The following is a 16,314-nucleotide window of genomic DNA, read 5'->3' on the forward strand; positions in this document are numbered from 1 at the left end:
TATGGAGCATGCCTCCATGCTCATGGCTATCAAGGACTGTCTGTATCCTCCCAGGTTAAGGTATTTTTGTAAAGCAGCGTGCAGGACTGCAAACAGAGCCTCTGGCTGGGAGAGTCCTCCCACAGGAATGACAAGGCACAGCTCTGCCTCCTCCCATATTATTTTGGTTCTCTCTAAATATCTGCAAAGCTCTTATTCAGCTCCCTGCTTCCTACCTTTTGCTGTGATGTCTGAAAAATACTCACTAATAGCCAGCTCTGTGCCCCTTTTCAATTTCCCTCCAGCTGCCCTGAAGGGAAAATGTATTTCTCATCACACATGTCCGAGGGCAATCAGTCCCTTTATGCCCCAGAAAGGTTTTACTGACCTTAAGAGCCTCTGAGAGATCGAGCATTGCTTGAGGGTACAGGGTGGAGAAAGAGAGCAATCCTTTCATTTCCAGAAAATTTTCTCTGCCCACAGACAATCCCTTGGGAATTAAAACATTCTTCAGTGCCCTGAGTACCTGCCCCAAAGAGGAGGGACAGGGTTTGTCAGCCAAAGCCATGCCACAGTGGATGCAGTGGGAGCACATAGGCCCATGCATGCTGGCACTACTTAGAGCTGAAAAGCAGCAGGCTCACCCATGCATGTCCTGGAAGGCAGCATTTGACCTTTTGTTAGTTAATAAAGTTTTTGATGCTCTAGAAATCCCTAGAAATGCCCATGCACAGAACTGAGCTGAGACATCACTGCAGCTGTGAAAAACAGCCTAAAAGGTCCAGCTACACTCAGGCAGTTGGGATATTTGTTCAGGCAAAGCAGAACTACATGGTTTAAAAAAAAAAATTAGTAAAACAGAGGTTGATCTAGAACCCTCCTTGGGGGAAAGGGGCAGGAAATGGTCAAGTGGCCAGAGAAAATAAGGATGAATTATTGCCAAGCAGGATTCAGAGATCATTTAGACTATTTGGAGAAACATCCAAGCCAAACCAAGCAGAGTGGTGGGGTAGAGTCAAGCCAGGCAGAGAAGTGAAGCAATCCAGGGGGCTGGTTTAGGCAGGAGAACAGCCTGGGCTGGAGGGCAGGCAGGGAGCACAGGCTGGGGCAGAGCCAGGCAGTGACAGCCATACTCACTCAGGCACTGCAGACCACTTTTATTCCCAAGAGGTTTGGCACACAGTGAGCAGCTGGTGCAACTGGAGAAAACTCCTGGCACGAGCTGGTGCCCATTGATATCTTTACACCTCTCTTTTGTCTCCTTTGTCTCTTTCTCCTTCTCTCTCTCCTTGACTTGCTCTTTGTTCTTACCCTGGAAGGAGAGAAGAACACAGCTCAGTCACAACCTTGCACTGCTCAGACATTCCTTTCCCCACTGGGACAAACGAGCAGAGAGCTGCTGGGCAGCAGGTACAGTGGGATGGCAGTGCTTTTCCCAGATGCCTTCCCAAGGCTTGGGCCAGTCTCTCTAGTCTAGGTCCATTTGTGGTGAAGGGCAGGACACACTTGGCTGTCCCTCTGCAGGCTCCTCCTGCCATAAAGAGTCATCCAGGCAGTCACCCAGCCAAGGCACTCTTCTTGCTGTGCACAAAAGTGCCAAGGCAGCATAAGAGCATCCAGAATGTGCCCTGGAGCAAGGAGGGTTGGAATTCAGGGATTACTCAGTCCCACACACTAGTACTGCTTTAGGGGTCACAGTGTATCTACTGATCAGCATAGAGGCCTCTTCCACCCAAAAGCAATCCAGCTAAATGTTCCCTACTGATCCCCTTTTCTACTTGAAGAATTTAACAATTCCTTCCACAAATTCAACATGTCTCTCTCACCTTATCCTTCCAGGATCCAGTGACTCGGCTCCGCAGGGAACTCAGGCGTCGCATCACCTTTGTGCCTTTCTCTGCTTTATCGCTCTTGCCACTGTCCTCATTTCTGAAAGGAGACCAAAATATCTTAAAAAAGGGAAATGCATTACTTTAGGACCCCAAGTGTGAGCTTTCCATCTCCTGGAGGATCTGGTTTGGCATCAGCCTTGTCATTTATTAATGAGGCACTTGGAAATAAGGAGCTGAACTTTCATGTGTGCAGGTTTTGTTCTGTGCCACACTCCTGGCTGAACCCCTGCAGATACCAGTGTCCTGCACACATTATTAGTGGGGCAGTAGAGCTTTGGTGGAGGGGAGTCAAAATCAGTCTGCTCTCAGAACACAAAGTGTGTGTCACCTGCTGTCTCACTTACTCATTAGACAGGAACTCAAACCAAGTGAGGTTCTGCTGGGAAGAATCGCTGCCTTCTTGCACACAAGCTCTCTGCTTCACCCTGGGCAGGGAAAAGGCATCAGGCACAGTAAAGAACACAAAAACAGAATTTCTGGGTCAGCTGAAATTCTCATTTTCTAGATGGGACAGGAACATTTTTAGAGTTACCAAGGAGGCACATGAAATGCCCCCTCTCCTTGCAATTCTACCCTGGTTTCACTGGAATAAATCAGTGATTCTGGTACCCTGGGGAATTTGCCCCTCAAGAGACCAAATGTCCTTTGCCAGGTGTGTCTTAGGCAGACCTGTGAGCTCCCCACACATCCCTGTGCCAGACACACTTACCCATGGTAATGTTTCAGCTCCTGAAGTACCTTCTGGACAATTAACCTACCAAGGATGGGGCAAGAGAAAAGCAAGGGATTAGAAAATATCATTGCTCAGACATTCTGCATCCCACAAGGCCTCAGGTGCTGGTTAATAACCAACTGCTCAGCTGTGCCCCAGCACAAATGGGATCTCCTTTGCTGTTGCATCTCCAGTAGCTCAGATACACTCAAAAATCTCCCTCACCTCAAACCAGCCAGGACTGACAACACTTACACGTGGTCTGGGGACACATGGTCCTTCTCCAGCATCTCCAGAGCAGGGGGTTCAACACCTGGAACACAGAACACTCTCAGCAGGGATCCTGACTTGCCTTTGCAGAGCATCACCTTGCAATCTATGCAACTGGACCCTGTTAATCTTGCTAGACTCCCACTCTGTCTTAATTGGCAAGGAAGAAATACCAGGAGCAGTAAGGGAAGGAGATTCTGCTCTACATTTCTATGAGGGAAGTGAAGGCTACATCATCTTTCTGTGTTACCCGTCCCCTCCCCAGCCTGTATTATATTTGCTGCTGAGGGTCCTGCTTGCAGTATGGCAGGAGCTGGTACCACCCAGAGCCCCTCCCCATGACAGCCAGCCTCCTCTCCCCTTCCCAGCCTCTGAAATCACTACATTTTTCTCCAGGGCAATCCTCACAGGTGGGACTTGAGTAGGGAGTGACCAATGCAACAGCCACAGGGAGGTTATGTGGCAATGTGCTACTGGGGATGGACATGTATGAGCTGACACTGCTCTGCTAGCCAGGGCCAGACTCAGAACCAGCCTGGCTTTGTATTTCAGGAGCTCCTGGGACCATGTGGAGGGGAAAGCAGAGGCTGTCCACACTTCTGGAGGCTATAGCTCCAGTTTTTTATCTTCTTAATTGCATCTTGAACCCATTTAGTGGCATAAAGTCTATACCAACCTTCCACAGCTGGAAGAGAAGTGTTGAAACTGTGAGGTATCTGGGGGGAGGCAATGGTCTCACAGGCTGATGGGACAGACTTGGACCTCAATCTCTTCCCATTGCTGACACATTTCTGGAGAAGTAAAAAGTCACATAAATCTTTGGTGCTTTGTGCACCAAGGGAGCCTCCACCATGGCTGATCCCTCACCCTTTCCCTCTTGTTTTGTCAGGGTTATGATGCAGGACACCATTAGGCCCAGCTGTTTGTTGGCTTCAGGAAGGCTGGAGCAAGTGACACTTTTACTGGACATGTAGCACTGTGATGCAATTGTCCTTTTAATATTAATTGTATCTAAAGGTGTTCCTCAGAGCAAAGCAGTGTGTAAGGGGTGTGTGTGTGACACTTTCACTACCTGACAGAGGATTAGAGAGAATATAGGGCCAGACTCTTCTTAGAGCTGCAGTGACAGGACAAGAGGAACAGGCATAAGGGCAGGGAAATTCCAGCTAAATATATGGGAAAATAGGGCTGTACTTCAGGCAGCTCCCAGAGCCTTTATCCCACAAGATGGGGCAGTTTATCTGAAAAAGCCCATCCTTGCTGAGATTCCTGCAGACCTCCTGGTTCCTTGCTGGCATTGAAGGAGTCCAGCCTGCAGTTGACACCTGTGTATGCTGCTTTCTGCACCCCCAGCTTGCCCTGCTGCCCCCATGCCCAGCCCTCCACACTCACCACCTCCTGCAAGCTGGGGCTGGCCACAAGGTCTGGGTGCAGTGGCTCTATCTCCACTTTGATCACTGTGCCATGCCGGCTGCTGCTCCAGGCTCCCTGTTCCCCTTTGGGCAGCTGAAGGGACACGTGAGGCTGGAGGCAGGACTGGCTCCTCTTCTCCACATCATCCTGCTCTGGGTCACTGCCCAGCTCTGTGACATCCAGGCTGAACCTAAGCAGGGGACAGGAAGAGGCCTCAGAGCAGACCTGAGCAGACCTGCCCAGCATGGCAGCCCCTGCAATGTCCCTGCCTGGGTGGTCCTAACAAGCTCATGCAACTGGGACAAGGATGCTCCCACAGCAGACACATGGGAAAGAAAATGACAGGAAGCATCAGCCTGGACAGCAAGTCCTGAGCCTGTTAAAAACAGCTGCTCTGGCTGCCACCAGAGTCCCCAGCTCCCTGGTCACCCGGGATGTTTAGTGCTGGATGGCTCACACTGATCTCTTAGCAACCCCTGAGATTGTGCAGCCACCCTGGCAGCAGCCCGTCCTGCCTGCCCCAGAGCTGCTGCCCTGTCAGCTGCCATCCAGGAAAGTCCCTCTGGGCGTTTGCAAGTGGCAGATGATGTTGTTTATCGCATCACCACTGTGGCATCATGCTCTCACCAGGGCCCAGATTTGAGGAAGGAAAAAAATTATTTTCTAAGAAATGAGGGGTGGACCAGCTCCCCCAGTGCCTCACAGTGTCCTGCACATTGAGCACTGCTGCAGTGACAACAACACAGGAGCAAAATGATGGATAAAGCTCAGTGGAAAGTCTTAGTGTCTGCATGGGTTCTGTCTGCAGATCACTGTCACTTCATTCCTGCTGCCACAGGCAGGCTTCAGGAAGCATTTGCTTAGGGAACAGTGAGGTGTATTCCCCTTCCCTGGCCTCCTGCTCACACGTGCTTCATCACCCAGTGAGGGTACAGAACGTGTCCCTGACACCCACAGCCACTCCATGCCACTGCTACTCATGTGCCTGTTACAGCATAAACTGTCAATGATCCATGGCACATGGGACAACAATAGGTCTGAGAACCAAAGTCTGAGCTCAATAGAGGACTGCCAAGATTTCAGGCTAAGATAATTTTAGGGTACCGTATAAGGAGGAGAGATAAAAATAGTCCTTGCTGGCTTGCACCTAAATCCCAGTCAGCTGGGAGATCAATACATTTGTCAGCAGGGAAAGCATTCCTGGAGGAACCTGGAGCTCAAGGCATTCATGTGGCAGAGGATGGCAGGAATGCCAGGCCTGACTCTGCTCCCAGGAAGAGCTCAGCACCATGCTACAAACACAACCCCTCTGCAGCCATGTGGACGGCAGAGGGCTGGAGGAAAGCACAGTGCTTGCAGGCACACGCCCCACCAAGCCAACTCACAGACAAGAAGAAAAAGGATTTGACAGAGCTCTCTTAATCCCCCTTTGATGGAAAAAAATTCCCTTTGAGCCAGAAGGTAGAGGTCATTGGGGCAACTGATGCTGTTTAAGATTCCCTCCAGACAGAAAAGAGAGATCCTCTTCCTGGCCCCAACACCAGGAAAAGAGGATCTTCCTACTTCCAAGGAGACATTAAAGCCTCTTGCTGCTCTAGCACTTCCACATCCCACCCAACATGAGCAGTGGGTGTCCAGCTGCTCTGGCAGATGCTGACAGGCGAGGGAGACCACCCAGCAGCATCTGGAGCTGCAGGCAGTGTGATGTTCAGCCTCACACCTCCACTGCCTTGTGTACATCAAATATCACTCACAGTCCTGCCATACCTGCGCCTGCACTCCACGGGTGACAGAGGGCTCTCCCAGCTGTGCCTCCGGGACGTGGACATAGATCTCACCAGCGTGGGGAAGGAATCCTGGGCCTCCTGCAGGTCCAGCTCATTGTCTGACTCTGCAGGATGCTCAGAAGTGCTGCTACCATCATCTGGCACAGCTGCACAGGAGCACAGGTGGCCTTTGTTCAGAGAACGACAGTCAGCCTGGCCGTAATGTACCGAGCAGGAAATGGGATTGGAAAAAGCAACATCCACAGACAGTTTGCTCAGAGCCCTTGGTCTCTCTTCCAGTGAGCGAAGGGCAGACACAGTCTGGGATCCTTGTTCTGGCTGTGCTGCCATGTCTGGTGCTGTTTTGGCAGATGGCAGGCTCAGGAGTCCCAGATCTTTGTAATACTCTGTGCCATGGAGAGCAGAGTCTGAGAGGAGATCCTCCGTGCTGCTGTGCAAGTCTGCTGCTGGCACATCCAGCTCTGTGGAAGACGAGTCCTCCTGCAAAGGCAGCACAAATCCTGTCTGAGAGCCTCACACCCACCCTGCAAGGGGACACCACCTATGCAGAAATTGGGGTGCAGAGCAGGGCCAGACTTGCAAGTGGCTTTCTAATACTCACCCTCCCCTGTTGTCTCTCACAGCAACATAACCTTGTATTCCTTGACAAGCTGGGTCAGTACCACCTTCCCCCATTCCTACTCCACCACAAACCCCTCTGGATATGGTGCTGACCCCCCAGTTTGCTGTCCCTGGCCTCTGCCTTGCATAGTGGTAGCAGCAGGAAAGAGGACACTTGCCTTCTCTTCAGCCATGCTGGTGCAGAAGGAATCATCCTCAGCGATCAGGGATGGGAGGAAGCTTTTGGGGGTGGGATACTCCAAGGCAGGGCTGTGGTGGTCAGTGAACTCCCGTAAGCACGGCTTGCAGTCAGACCCTGCAAGACAGAGAAGGTCTCAGCAGGTAACCAGACATCTGGGAGGGATGGGAAACCAGCTGCACACCCACAGGTGACATCAGGCAGTGCTGAAATGCTCCTCATGCCCTCTGCTCCTTCACAGACAGGCAGTGCCAGGCAATCTCCTGACCACAGCAGCCTTGCTCCTGTAGAAATCTGGTGCTGGGGTTTCCTGCCAGCAGAAACCTCATCCCTCAACAGAAACCTCATCCCGCAGGATGAGCAAAGGGACAGACCAGGTTTGCACTGTTCCAGTCAGACCCTCTCAGGGTGTTCTATGCTGCCGAGGCTTTTTCCACAGTACAAGAATTAAGCATGTTTTTATGTCTGTTATTTACATTATGGACCTTTGAATCAGAAATCCAGGAATAAAAGTACTGACGGTGGTTTTATTTTCATCCATAAGGAATAAATGACACCTGGGTGGGTGGGTAATAAAGGTTATTGGGAGGCAAATTGATGGCTCCAGACAACACTGAATATGCAGAGCAATATGCAGAGCAATACCAGGAGCACATAATTCTCCTGGCTCCAGATCACTCCTCTGGATTTTCCCTAGGCAGGAGTGTGAACCTGAGTGTGTGCATACCATCTGATAAGTCATTGAGAAACCAAAGGTCTGGATGTGTTCTGTGGCACAATGGATGGTCCAGCTGACTGAAGCACATTCCTGTGGAGCGAGACATGCTGTAAACCTTAGCCACAATCCCTGAACCATCCCATGACTCATGGAGGCTTTTTATTCCTTCGAGACACACACAGTTGAGGCAAAGGGAAAAAAGCCAGGCTGTTGGCTGAAGCACTGTGGTGGATCTCTGAAGATGCAGAGATCAACAGCAAGAGACTGTAAGCAGCCGTACCTATCCAATGGGAAAAACCAGCAGGAAACTGCTAGAAACCCATCACACTCCAGGAAAATCAAGCACAAAAACATTAATGCAAGGAAGACATTGTTTAAAAATGCACTCTTGGAAAGCTTGCATCCTGCTGTGGATTATAAAGCTACACAATTCAGCCAGGAATTGTGTGGTGCCAACTAAAAAAAGGCAGCAAACGTGAGGGAGAGTTTGGAGGTTTGTTCCTTGGAACCTGCTGCACACTGCAGATGCCAGATTTTCTGTTTTAAGGAGCATTTGGTGTGTTCGAATGTCTGTGATGGTTTTAAGTGAAGGACTATAAATAATATAGAAAGAAAACACTTCTGAAGGCACTATTTTAATTAAGGGGTTTCTTAGACCAGGGAAAATTTGAAACAGGCTTTCTAGCAAGGCTGTAAAATTTACTTCACATGACATTTTTAATGAATAGACCAATTCTTGCCCAGGATGTCCCTGAGCTGCATCTGCAACTGGCAGAGATTTAGTGAGCTATTAAACATCACCTTTTGCTTTCCTCAGTGCACCTGGATTCAGCTTACAATCAAAAATCAGCATTTTGAAGTGAATACACCCTTGAACCAGTGCAGATTTTGGCATGAACTTGGAAACAGCAGCCAAAGCTCTTGGTGGGCAGTGAAAACAACTGAAGCCCCCAAAAAGGCTGGGATGATGGCTAAGGTAGAATGGACCCACAGGAACAACCAGGAGGTGGGGAGCATCCCAGGGAGGCCAGACAGATGGTGCTTCCCCTCATACAAATCCAAGGAAGGAAGAAAAAGGAGATTCCCTGCTCTCGCCATCCCTTCAGCAATGAACTACCCACAGGGAAAGCAGCAAAGCCCTGGGAGGCAGCAGGAGCTGCCAAGGGCTGTGGCCTGACAGAGGCCAGAGCCCTGGACTGAAGGTTTAACTAAAACAAGGAGTTTTTTCCTCCCAAGCAGTGTCCAGCCATCCCGCCAAGGCTACTCCAGCCCTGCACCAAGCTCCATGCAGCCCTAAAGTGGATCCCTGGAACAGAGTCAGCTCCTTGGAGGCCTGGAAAATATTCCCTGTGCTCTGCCTGTGCCATGCAGGGCTCAGGATTTGGCCAAGGCATAGGCTGCAGTCAACAGACCCAGTCCAGACCCACCAAAGGACTTAAATCCTCCTCAGAGGTTTCAGACACTCGGTTCAACACGCGATAAATCAGCGGGGTCGGGGCAGCGGCGCGCGGGCGCAGCCCTGGGGCACCATTTTAGGCAATGTGTGAGCACCAGCCACTGCTCAGGCTGGGCTGGCACCCTGCATGGAGCAGGTGCTTGGGCAAGGGGCTGATGGAGGAGCTCATGGGGAAAACACCTTCAGGTGCCAGGCTGTGGGATGATGGGCAAGGAAGTTGGAGCATGGAGCACACATAGCAAGGAGGCAGGTCTGGGGGCTGTGAGCATTCCCATATTTGTGATCAAGGTGGTTGCCAATGTGTCAGCAAGTGTGGCAAACTCTGGAGCACCTTGAGTCTCCCATGCTCTGCCCTCAAGCCTGTCTGGAAGGACCCAGGCTCCAGCATGGTGGCAAGGGGACAGGGAATCTTGGCCCCCCAGGCTCTGGCAGACAGCAGCAGTCACCTTTCCTCAGCTGAAGCTGGAGACGGGATAACAAAATGACACTTTCAAGAACAAATGCTGTTTGCTTTAGAAGAACATTAAGCAGATTAGGTATTGCAGTTGCTTAATTCGTCTCTGGCTGGAAACCATAAAAGGTTATTGCTGCAGGGAGCAGCCTCCTCAGAGGAATTCCCAGTGCAGAGCTGGAGAGGAAGCATCCCTCGCTGGGCTGGGATGGTTCCTGCACTTTGCCAGAGCTTCCCACGGGTGAAACATGATGACTCTGGGCTGCTGCGTGGGGAGGAAGGAAGCAGTGACAGGCATCCATGGCATGTGACAGTCTGGGATAGTCTCAGGGGGTTTGATGCTGTGGGGAGAGCAGGATCAGCTGGCTGAGCTGCTCTGGCTCAAGGAAGAAGCCTTCGTGCTCTTCTAACCATGCCCAAGGCCACTGGGATCCCAACAGAGATTTTCAAGATTCCAGTTCAGACCTCCAGTCAAACTCTCCCCCCAGTCACTGGCTGTGCTGATTTCCCGTGGACAGGCTGGTCACTGGAGCTGCAGCCACAAGTGTCACAGGAGGTGACAGCACCAGAGCAGCCAGCACTGGAACAAGCCCTGCCAGCAGTGTCCCATCCTCACCTGCCTGTCCCTTGGCTTGGTGCAGGATGCTGCATGTCCCCAAGTGACCCTGCAGCCAGGCTGGCGCTGGGAGGGGACACATCAGAGGAAAACATGGATGTGAGTTCTGGCCACACCAGTCACATCCTCCAACATCAAACACTGTCTGCATTCCCACTGGGGAAAGACCACACTAAATGGACAAAGGCACTGGGCAGTTCTGCTCCATGAAACAATCCCAGGAGGAAGGAAAGACAAGAATGTCTGGGCATTTCCCAGCAGCCAGGGATAGAGACTGTTGGGAAACCATGGAGAGCATCACGGACAAGAAATAAAAATAATTCCATCTTCCCCTGACCCACCCCTGCCCTCCTGGCCCCATACCAGCTGCCCTTCACTTATCCTGTTGCAGGGTATCCAGAGCTATAGGGAAAAACCTCTGGGAAGCAAGTGCTGAACTCCCTGTGCCAGGACGGGCTGAAGTGCCGTCCCTCGCCTGGCGTGGGCCCCTCGTGGCCAGCCCTGGCAGCAGTGGGGATTGGCTCTGGCAGGACAGGGGAAGATAAGCTGTCCCACAGTGTGACACTCTGTACAGAGCTGCTGCCTTATCACTGTGCTGGGGCCGGGCTCCTGGGCACAGAGGGCAGAGGAGAAGGGAGCTGGGACTGTTCTCTCAGCTGAAGGGTCTCAGCAGGGCTCAGGGGGGTTTGCAGCCCCTCTGATTCCCTCCAAGTCACTGTGCAGGTTCCTGCAGTGGCTCTGGGGGGCACTGAGGGAAGGGCCCATGTGGACCAGTGAATGTCACACTGCAGCATATCAGTGTGGGAGAGGAGCTGAGTGACACCTGAGCATTTTGTGCCCAAGCACAATCCCCAAGAGCACAAACTGCTCTGCAGGTGCTGCTGAAGGGAGCTGGCTGTACCCAGGCCCCCTCCAAAGCAGTCAGTGCTTGGGAGCACAGTGAGGCTGATTCATTTGTTAGAGAAATGAGCCCACCTGAGCCTTCCCAGCCAGCCCATATCCCCCCAGCTGGCATGGCACAGCTGGAGCAGGGTGGGGCTTGGGGGAGCTGCTTGGGGCTCACCACACATTAAATCCTGCAGGACCCCCCTGCCTCCTGCTCTGAATTAACCTTCCCTCAACTGTTCAGTTTGGATCTTGGTCTGCACATCCACAGTAGAAGAGAACTGGGAGTGGAGTAATGAAGGAGAAAGAGGAGCAGGAGCTCTGATGCTGCAGTTAAAGGTACCCAGAAGCATCAGCCTGAAGGCAGTGTTTGCTCCCAAGGGCACAACAAGTGTCTGGCTCCTCCAGGACTGCAAGTGTCCTGCTTCCCGGGGCTCTCACTTCCCTCTTTCCAAGTCACGGCACCGCATGCACAAACGAGGCCAGTTCACACCAGTCACTGCCATTTCCCACCCCTGCTGCTGGACACAGTGAAGCCCAGCCAGGGCCACCCAGACCGCCAGGGCTCGGGCACGGGGGCTCTGCTCGTCAGCCCTCACTGAAACACTGAAGGAATCTTTTCCCCCACATCTGCTCAAACACCAAACTCTGGCCAGGCAGCGTGCAGAGACAGCTGTCTGCAAGCACCGGGACCTCCAGCTCACTGCCAGCCACGAAACAAACTTATTACAAAACCAAAAGGCTGATATTTAACCCATTACCCAGCTCCTGGAGGCAATTACATGCCTTGAAAAGAAGACTAAATGGAAAGAAAAGTGTTTACCACCACTTAAGGCAGTGTTCCCTGCAGGGAGGAGCGGAGGGCACCTCAAAACCGGCTCTGCCCCAGCCCCGGGTTCTCTGGTACCTGCCCAGTCCAGGACAAGCTGTCCCTGCCACAGCCCAGCTCCCACCACACGCTCAGCCCCCATCCCCACAGGCCATTACCTCGCTTAAAGGACCATCTCTTCTTCCAGCGCTTGGAAAACGATGGCCAGGAGTGGTTGAGCAGCGAGTCTGACATTTGGGAGCCCCGTGCGAGCTGAGCCCCGAGCAGGAGACGCACGGCAGAGCTCAGCGCGCTCTAAGGCAGCGCTGCAGGCTGCAGCCCAGGGGCTGCCAAGGGGGGAGTGGAGAAGCCAAGTGTTTTGTCAGAAGTATCAGCTGATGGAAGCTGTAGCCAGAGAGAAATTCCTGGTCCCTGGCGTTCCCACCTGTGTGGCAGGTCAGTGACTTCCTACAGCTGGGCCTGGGGATTAGTGGCCTCGGAGCACACACAGCCCCTGAGTGCTGCTCGAGGCTTGCAGACAGAAACAGAAACCAAGCTGTTAACACACCACAGCCCCCGGCCCTCTGCCAAAGCTTCCCTGCTCCGTTCATGGCTGTGAGCATGACACACCATCACCTTTCAGGCACTTCTTGTCACCTGGCTGAGTCACCTCCACCCTCAGTGAAGGGTGAGAGTTGATACTGTCAAGGCTTGATGTCTTTACAAGACATTTATGAAAGCTCACTATTTACACTTTTTTTTTCAAGTTCAAGTGCTGTGGCAGAGCCTCTGCAAAGGACTGCAAGAGACCTCATCCACCCACAACATCAGCATCATCCTGCAGCTCACAGCAAGTCCCAGTCCTCCGGCAAGGGCGTTTCTCCAAGCCCTCCTCAGCTCTCCCACACAGGGAGGCAGGTGGGAGCAACCTCAAACTCCCCCAAGAGACCCAGCTCCCTACCCTCCAAGCCCACTCTTCCCAGCTGGCACCAGCCCCACAGCCCAGACAGGCTCCAAACTTCACTCCCAGCCCCTCAGTTAGGCTGAAGAAACCAGGTTTTACCCCAGGGCAGCCGCTGGGCTCTGGGGCCAGACCAAAACTCGTCCCTGCTGTTCAGCTGATGCCCTGGCCTTGCTGAGCAGAGCCCAGCCAGTTTGGGAATGACCACAGGTACCTTAACAGCTTGAAGCCCAGGCTGGGCAGGCCATACACAAAAGCAGGAGTCAAAAAGCATTTTTCCTGCCTGGCCACAAACCCCAAAGTGTCACCTGCCCAGTACAGCCCTGTCTACATCCCCTCTTCCTGATAACACTGGGGACCAGCCCTGGACTGGGCAGTCCAGAGTGGAATTTGGGGGTTCCAGGCATGGACCCCTCTTGTGCACAGCCCAAACCCAGCTGTGGGCAGTGCCAGGGTGTCTTTGCAAACATTCAGCAGTGGCACAGGAGCAGCAGGAGCCAAGAGCAGCACCCAAAGGGTGCCCAGCCAGCCCAGCCCTGCCCCAGAGCCCACCACGATGACTCCTGGGGGTTAAATCCTGACCTCATCTTCTCCTTTCACTCCCAGCAGAGCAAAACCCCCTGCAGGCTGAGCCTCCCCAGCCCATGCAGGAGGGAGGCTGCACCAAACCCAGCGCTGGGAACTTTTGGCTTCAAGACAAGCTGCTTCCTCACAAGGCCTTGAGGAAGGTGAGTGACAACCCCGCTGCTGCGGGATGGAGCCTGTGCAGAGAGCGACTTACCCCGCGGGCTGGAGGCATCTCTGTGCTGGGTTCAGATCAGGCTCCTTGTGCCGCTGCCGGGGCAGAGCGAGGAGCGGAGCCCGGGCGGGGAGGCAGCGGCCGTGAGGGCGGTTTGCTCGGGGGCCGCAGCTCTGCCCTCTCACCGCTTCCCCTTTCCTGGGGCGCAAACAAGCGCGGCCCTCCCGTGCTGCAGCCCCGCCGCTCGGCCCCGCCGCTGCTCGCTGCCACCCTCACCGGCTCTGCGCTCGGGGAGGCTCCAGCAAAGCCTCCAGGAGGGCTCTGCAGCCCGAGGCAGCCATGCAGGGCCCTGGCAGCCCTGAAGTCAGGATGGCTGCGAGGTGCAGCTATTGCTGCAACTGCTTCCTGTTCCCTTCGGAGAAAACCCGCTGTGTGTGCCCCGAGAGCCCTGCACGCCCAGCCCGGCCCGGCCCGTAGGCTCCTCAGCGGCTCATCAGCCTCCTGCACACGGCTCCTCACAACCAGCCCCTGGCCTTCGCTGTCATGGCTTGACTTGTGCAGCAACAGGGACCACAAAGCCCAGCAGGTCTGTCTTGGGCAGGGTGAAGTGATAGCACAGCACAGAGATGCCTGAACTGACCATATTCACCTGTACAGGAGAGAGACAAAGACTTCAGCTCCTGCCCTGCCCTTGGCCAGCAGGCAGAGCCCCTGGCACGGCCCAGCTCGGGTTTGTTGGCACAGCCATTGCCTCCTTCCCAAGCCCCGTGGGCTGAGGCACACATGCTCCTCATCCCAGAGCCCCGAGCACTCACCAGCCCCAGCCAAACCTTAATCAGAACAAGAACCACTCACACTCCAATTACTCAGAGACCGCAGCTTTGGCAGCACTTAGAGTAGCAATTACCCTGTGCTCCAGGAAACCACAAGAGCAAAGAGGAATTAAAGTTTTAATTTCTCTGAAGTCCACAAGAGCTCGATTAGCATCAGAGATCAGGGCAGCTCCTAAACACCAGGCAGCTGCTCAGGCTGATGGGATGGTGAGTTGTCCTTGGCTCAGACAAGGATGAGCTCTTTTCCTCCTGCCACGTGTCTGACACGGCTCAGGGGGTGCCGAGGCTGAGCTGTGCAGGCAGCCTGGAAGAGTGATGAGGGATAATGGCACGAGCACTATCCCAGCCTCAGCAGCCTCCCCACAGCATCCCAGAGAGCCCAGTGGGAAGCAAACCTCCTGGGACAGCAAGGTCAAGTTTTCTGGCTTTGCTTATTTTTGCATTTTAGGATCCCCAGAGAACAAGCCTATGCGAGAAACAACTCCAAAACATCTTAAAATACCAGTTTGTTTATGATCATTCTCACAGTGAGAGAATTCTGGATGGGCTTAGAAAAAAGTAGAACTGGTGGGGCCTTGAGTGCTGTGTCCAGTTCTGGGCCTCTCACTGCAGAAATCCAGAGGGGCTGGAGGGTGTCCAGAGAAAGAACAGAGCTGGGGAAGGGGCTCAGCCTGGAGAAAAGGAGGCTCAGGGGGATCTTTGGGCTCTGCACAACTCCCTGACAGCAGGGGACAGCCCTCACCTCACTGGTGCAGCTGATCAGGAGGGAAATCTTGGCTCTGGGGAAACAAAACCAGGTTTAAGATAGAAACACCCCCAGAGGGGCCTGGGCAGGACAGGAGGCTCCTGATGCACACCTGGACAGCAGCTCCACCACAGGACAGGGCTGGGGCTGATCCTCTGCCTTTGATGCTTTAAAACTGGCACTGAGAAGGGAACACCTGGTCCACACCCAGGAAATTACAGAATTACAGAAAATGCACAGGAAATAACAGAATTACATCACAGAGCCACAGCTGTTGATGCCCCAGAAGGAATCCTGGCACCAAAGTTCACCTGATGGCATCAGAAGCATCACCCCAGAGCCCTGAGGTGAGGACAGGCATCACCAGAGCCATCAGGTAGAGGAATTCCACTGGCTTCACACTACAAGCCTACAGTTGGTTGAGCTGTGGGTTTTGGTTTTTTCCTTAACACCATTTATTTTGCAATTTATTCCAAGGTATGAATTTAGTGCTTTCTCCATGGCAAAGCAGCCTTTAGTGCTGCACAGACAGCAGACACAAAATGACAGTTATTCTTGGATAATTTATTCAGAATTTTAATATAAACAGTTAATTGTTCAATATTCTGACACACAGCAAGAATATTTTTTTACTATTCAAAGATTTTCTATACATGTCACTGCTTGGCTCCTAGATATGAAAACACTGAAAAAATAAATCAAAGGGGAAGGTTTTTCTCCTTTTTCTTCCTTTAAAAAAAAAAAAAAATCATGGCACATTTGATCCTTTATTTCAAACAAGAGGTATCTGCAGTACTATTTGAATTCTGGAACCTTAGATACGCAGAGGGAAAAGTGGGAGCAGCAAGTATGAACTGGGAAAAAAACAAACCAAAAACCCAAGACTTCACAGAACATCACCTAACATGTAACTGAAACTATCTGTGGTTTATTTAAATGAAGCAGAGAGTGTTTGCTTTGGGCTGTGTTGGATGAAGCTGATGTGCAGTTCCCCCATCCATGAGTGTCCTCAAATGCAAACCAGTTTTGATACTCCAAGAATAAAATCATTCCCCTAACTAAAGCAAAAGGTAATGCTTCTCCTGCTTAAATAACACTCTGCAGATTTAGAAGTGGCCTTTCTAAAATTCTCCATCAGTTTCCATGGGACTTGATTACAGAAAAGACTTGGAGGTGGGGATGGTGGAAGCATTGGAATGCTGCTGGGAGAGTCTGGATTTCCAGAGCTTTGGTGTCGAGCTAAAGAGCCC

General features: G+C 52.5%; 1 protein-coding gene across 1 annotated transcript in view; it reads right to left on the minus strand.

The window, feature by feature from the left end:
* ARHGEF18 (Rho/Rac guanine nucleotide exchange factor 18) overlaps positions 1-12,074 on the minus strand; it is a 48,417-nt gene extending 36,343 nt beyond the window's left edge. The window contains exons 1-10 of the mRNA XM_056512649.1: positions 11,966-12,074; positions 6,833-6,969; positions 6,034-6,533; positions 4,246-4,456; positions 3,530-3,644; positions 2,839-2,896; positions 2,581-2,625; positions 2,216-2,296; positions 1,806-1,908; positions 1,117-1,291 (exon numbers count right to left, since the gene is read on the minus strand). Coding sequence (XP_056368624.1) covers positions 1,117-1,291; positions 1,806-1,908; positions 2,216-2,296; positions 2,581-2,625; positions 2,839-2,896; positions 3,530-3,644; positions 4,246-4,456; positions 6,034-6,533; positions 6,833-6,969; positions 11,966-12,041 — 1,501 coding nt within the window. The 5' untranslated portion in view covers positions 12,042-12,074. The remainder of the gene's footprint in view (positions 1-1,116; positions 1,292-1,805; positions 1,909-2,215; positions 2,297-2,580; positions 2,626-2,838; positions 2,897-3,529; positions 3,645-4,245; positions 4,457-6,033; positions 6,534-6,832; positions 6,970-11,965) is intronic.
* Positions 12,075-16,314: the final 4,240 nt, after the last annotated feature.

The sequence above is a fragment of the Oenanthe melanoleuca genome, chromosome 28, assembly GCF_029582105.1.
Source record: "Oenanthe melanoleuca isolate GR-GAL-2019-014 chromosome 28, OMel1.0, whole genome shotgun sequence".
NCBI classification, from domain to species: domain Eukaryota; kingdom Metazoa; phylum Chordata; class Aves; order Passeriformes; family Muscicapidae; genus Oenanthe; species Oenanthe melanoleuca.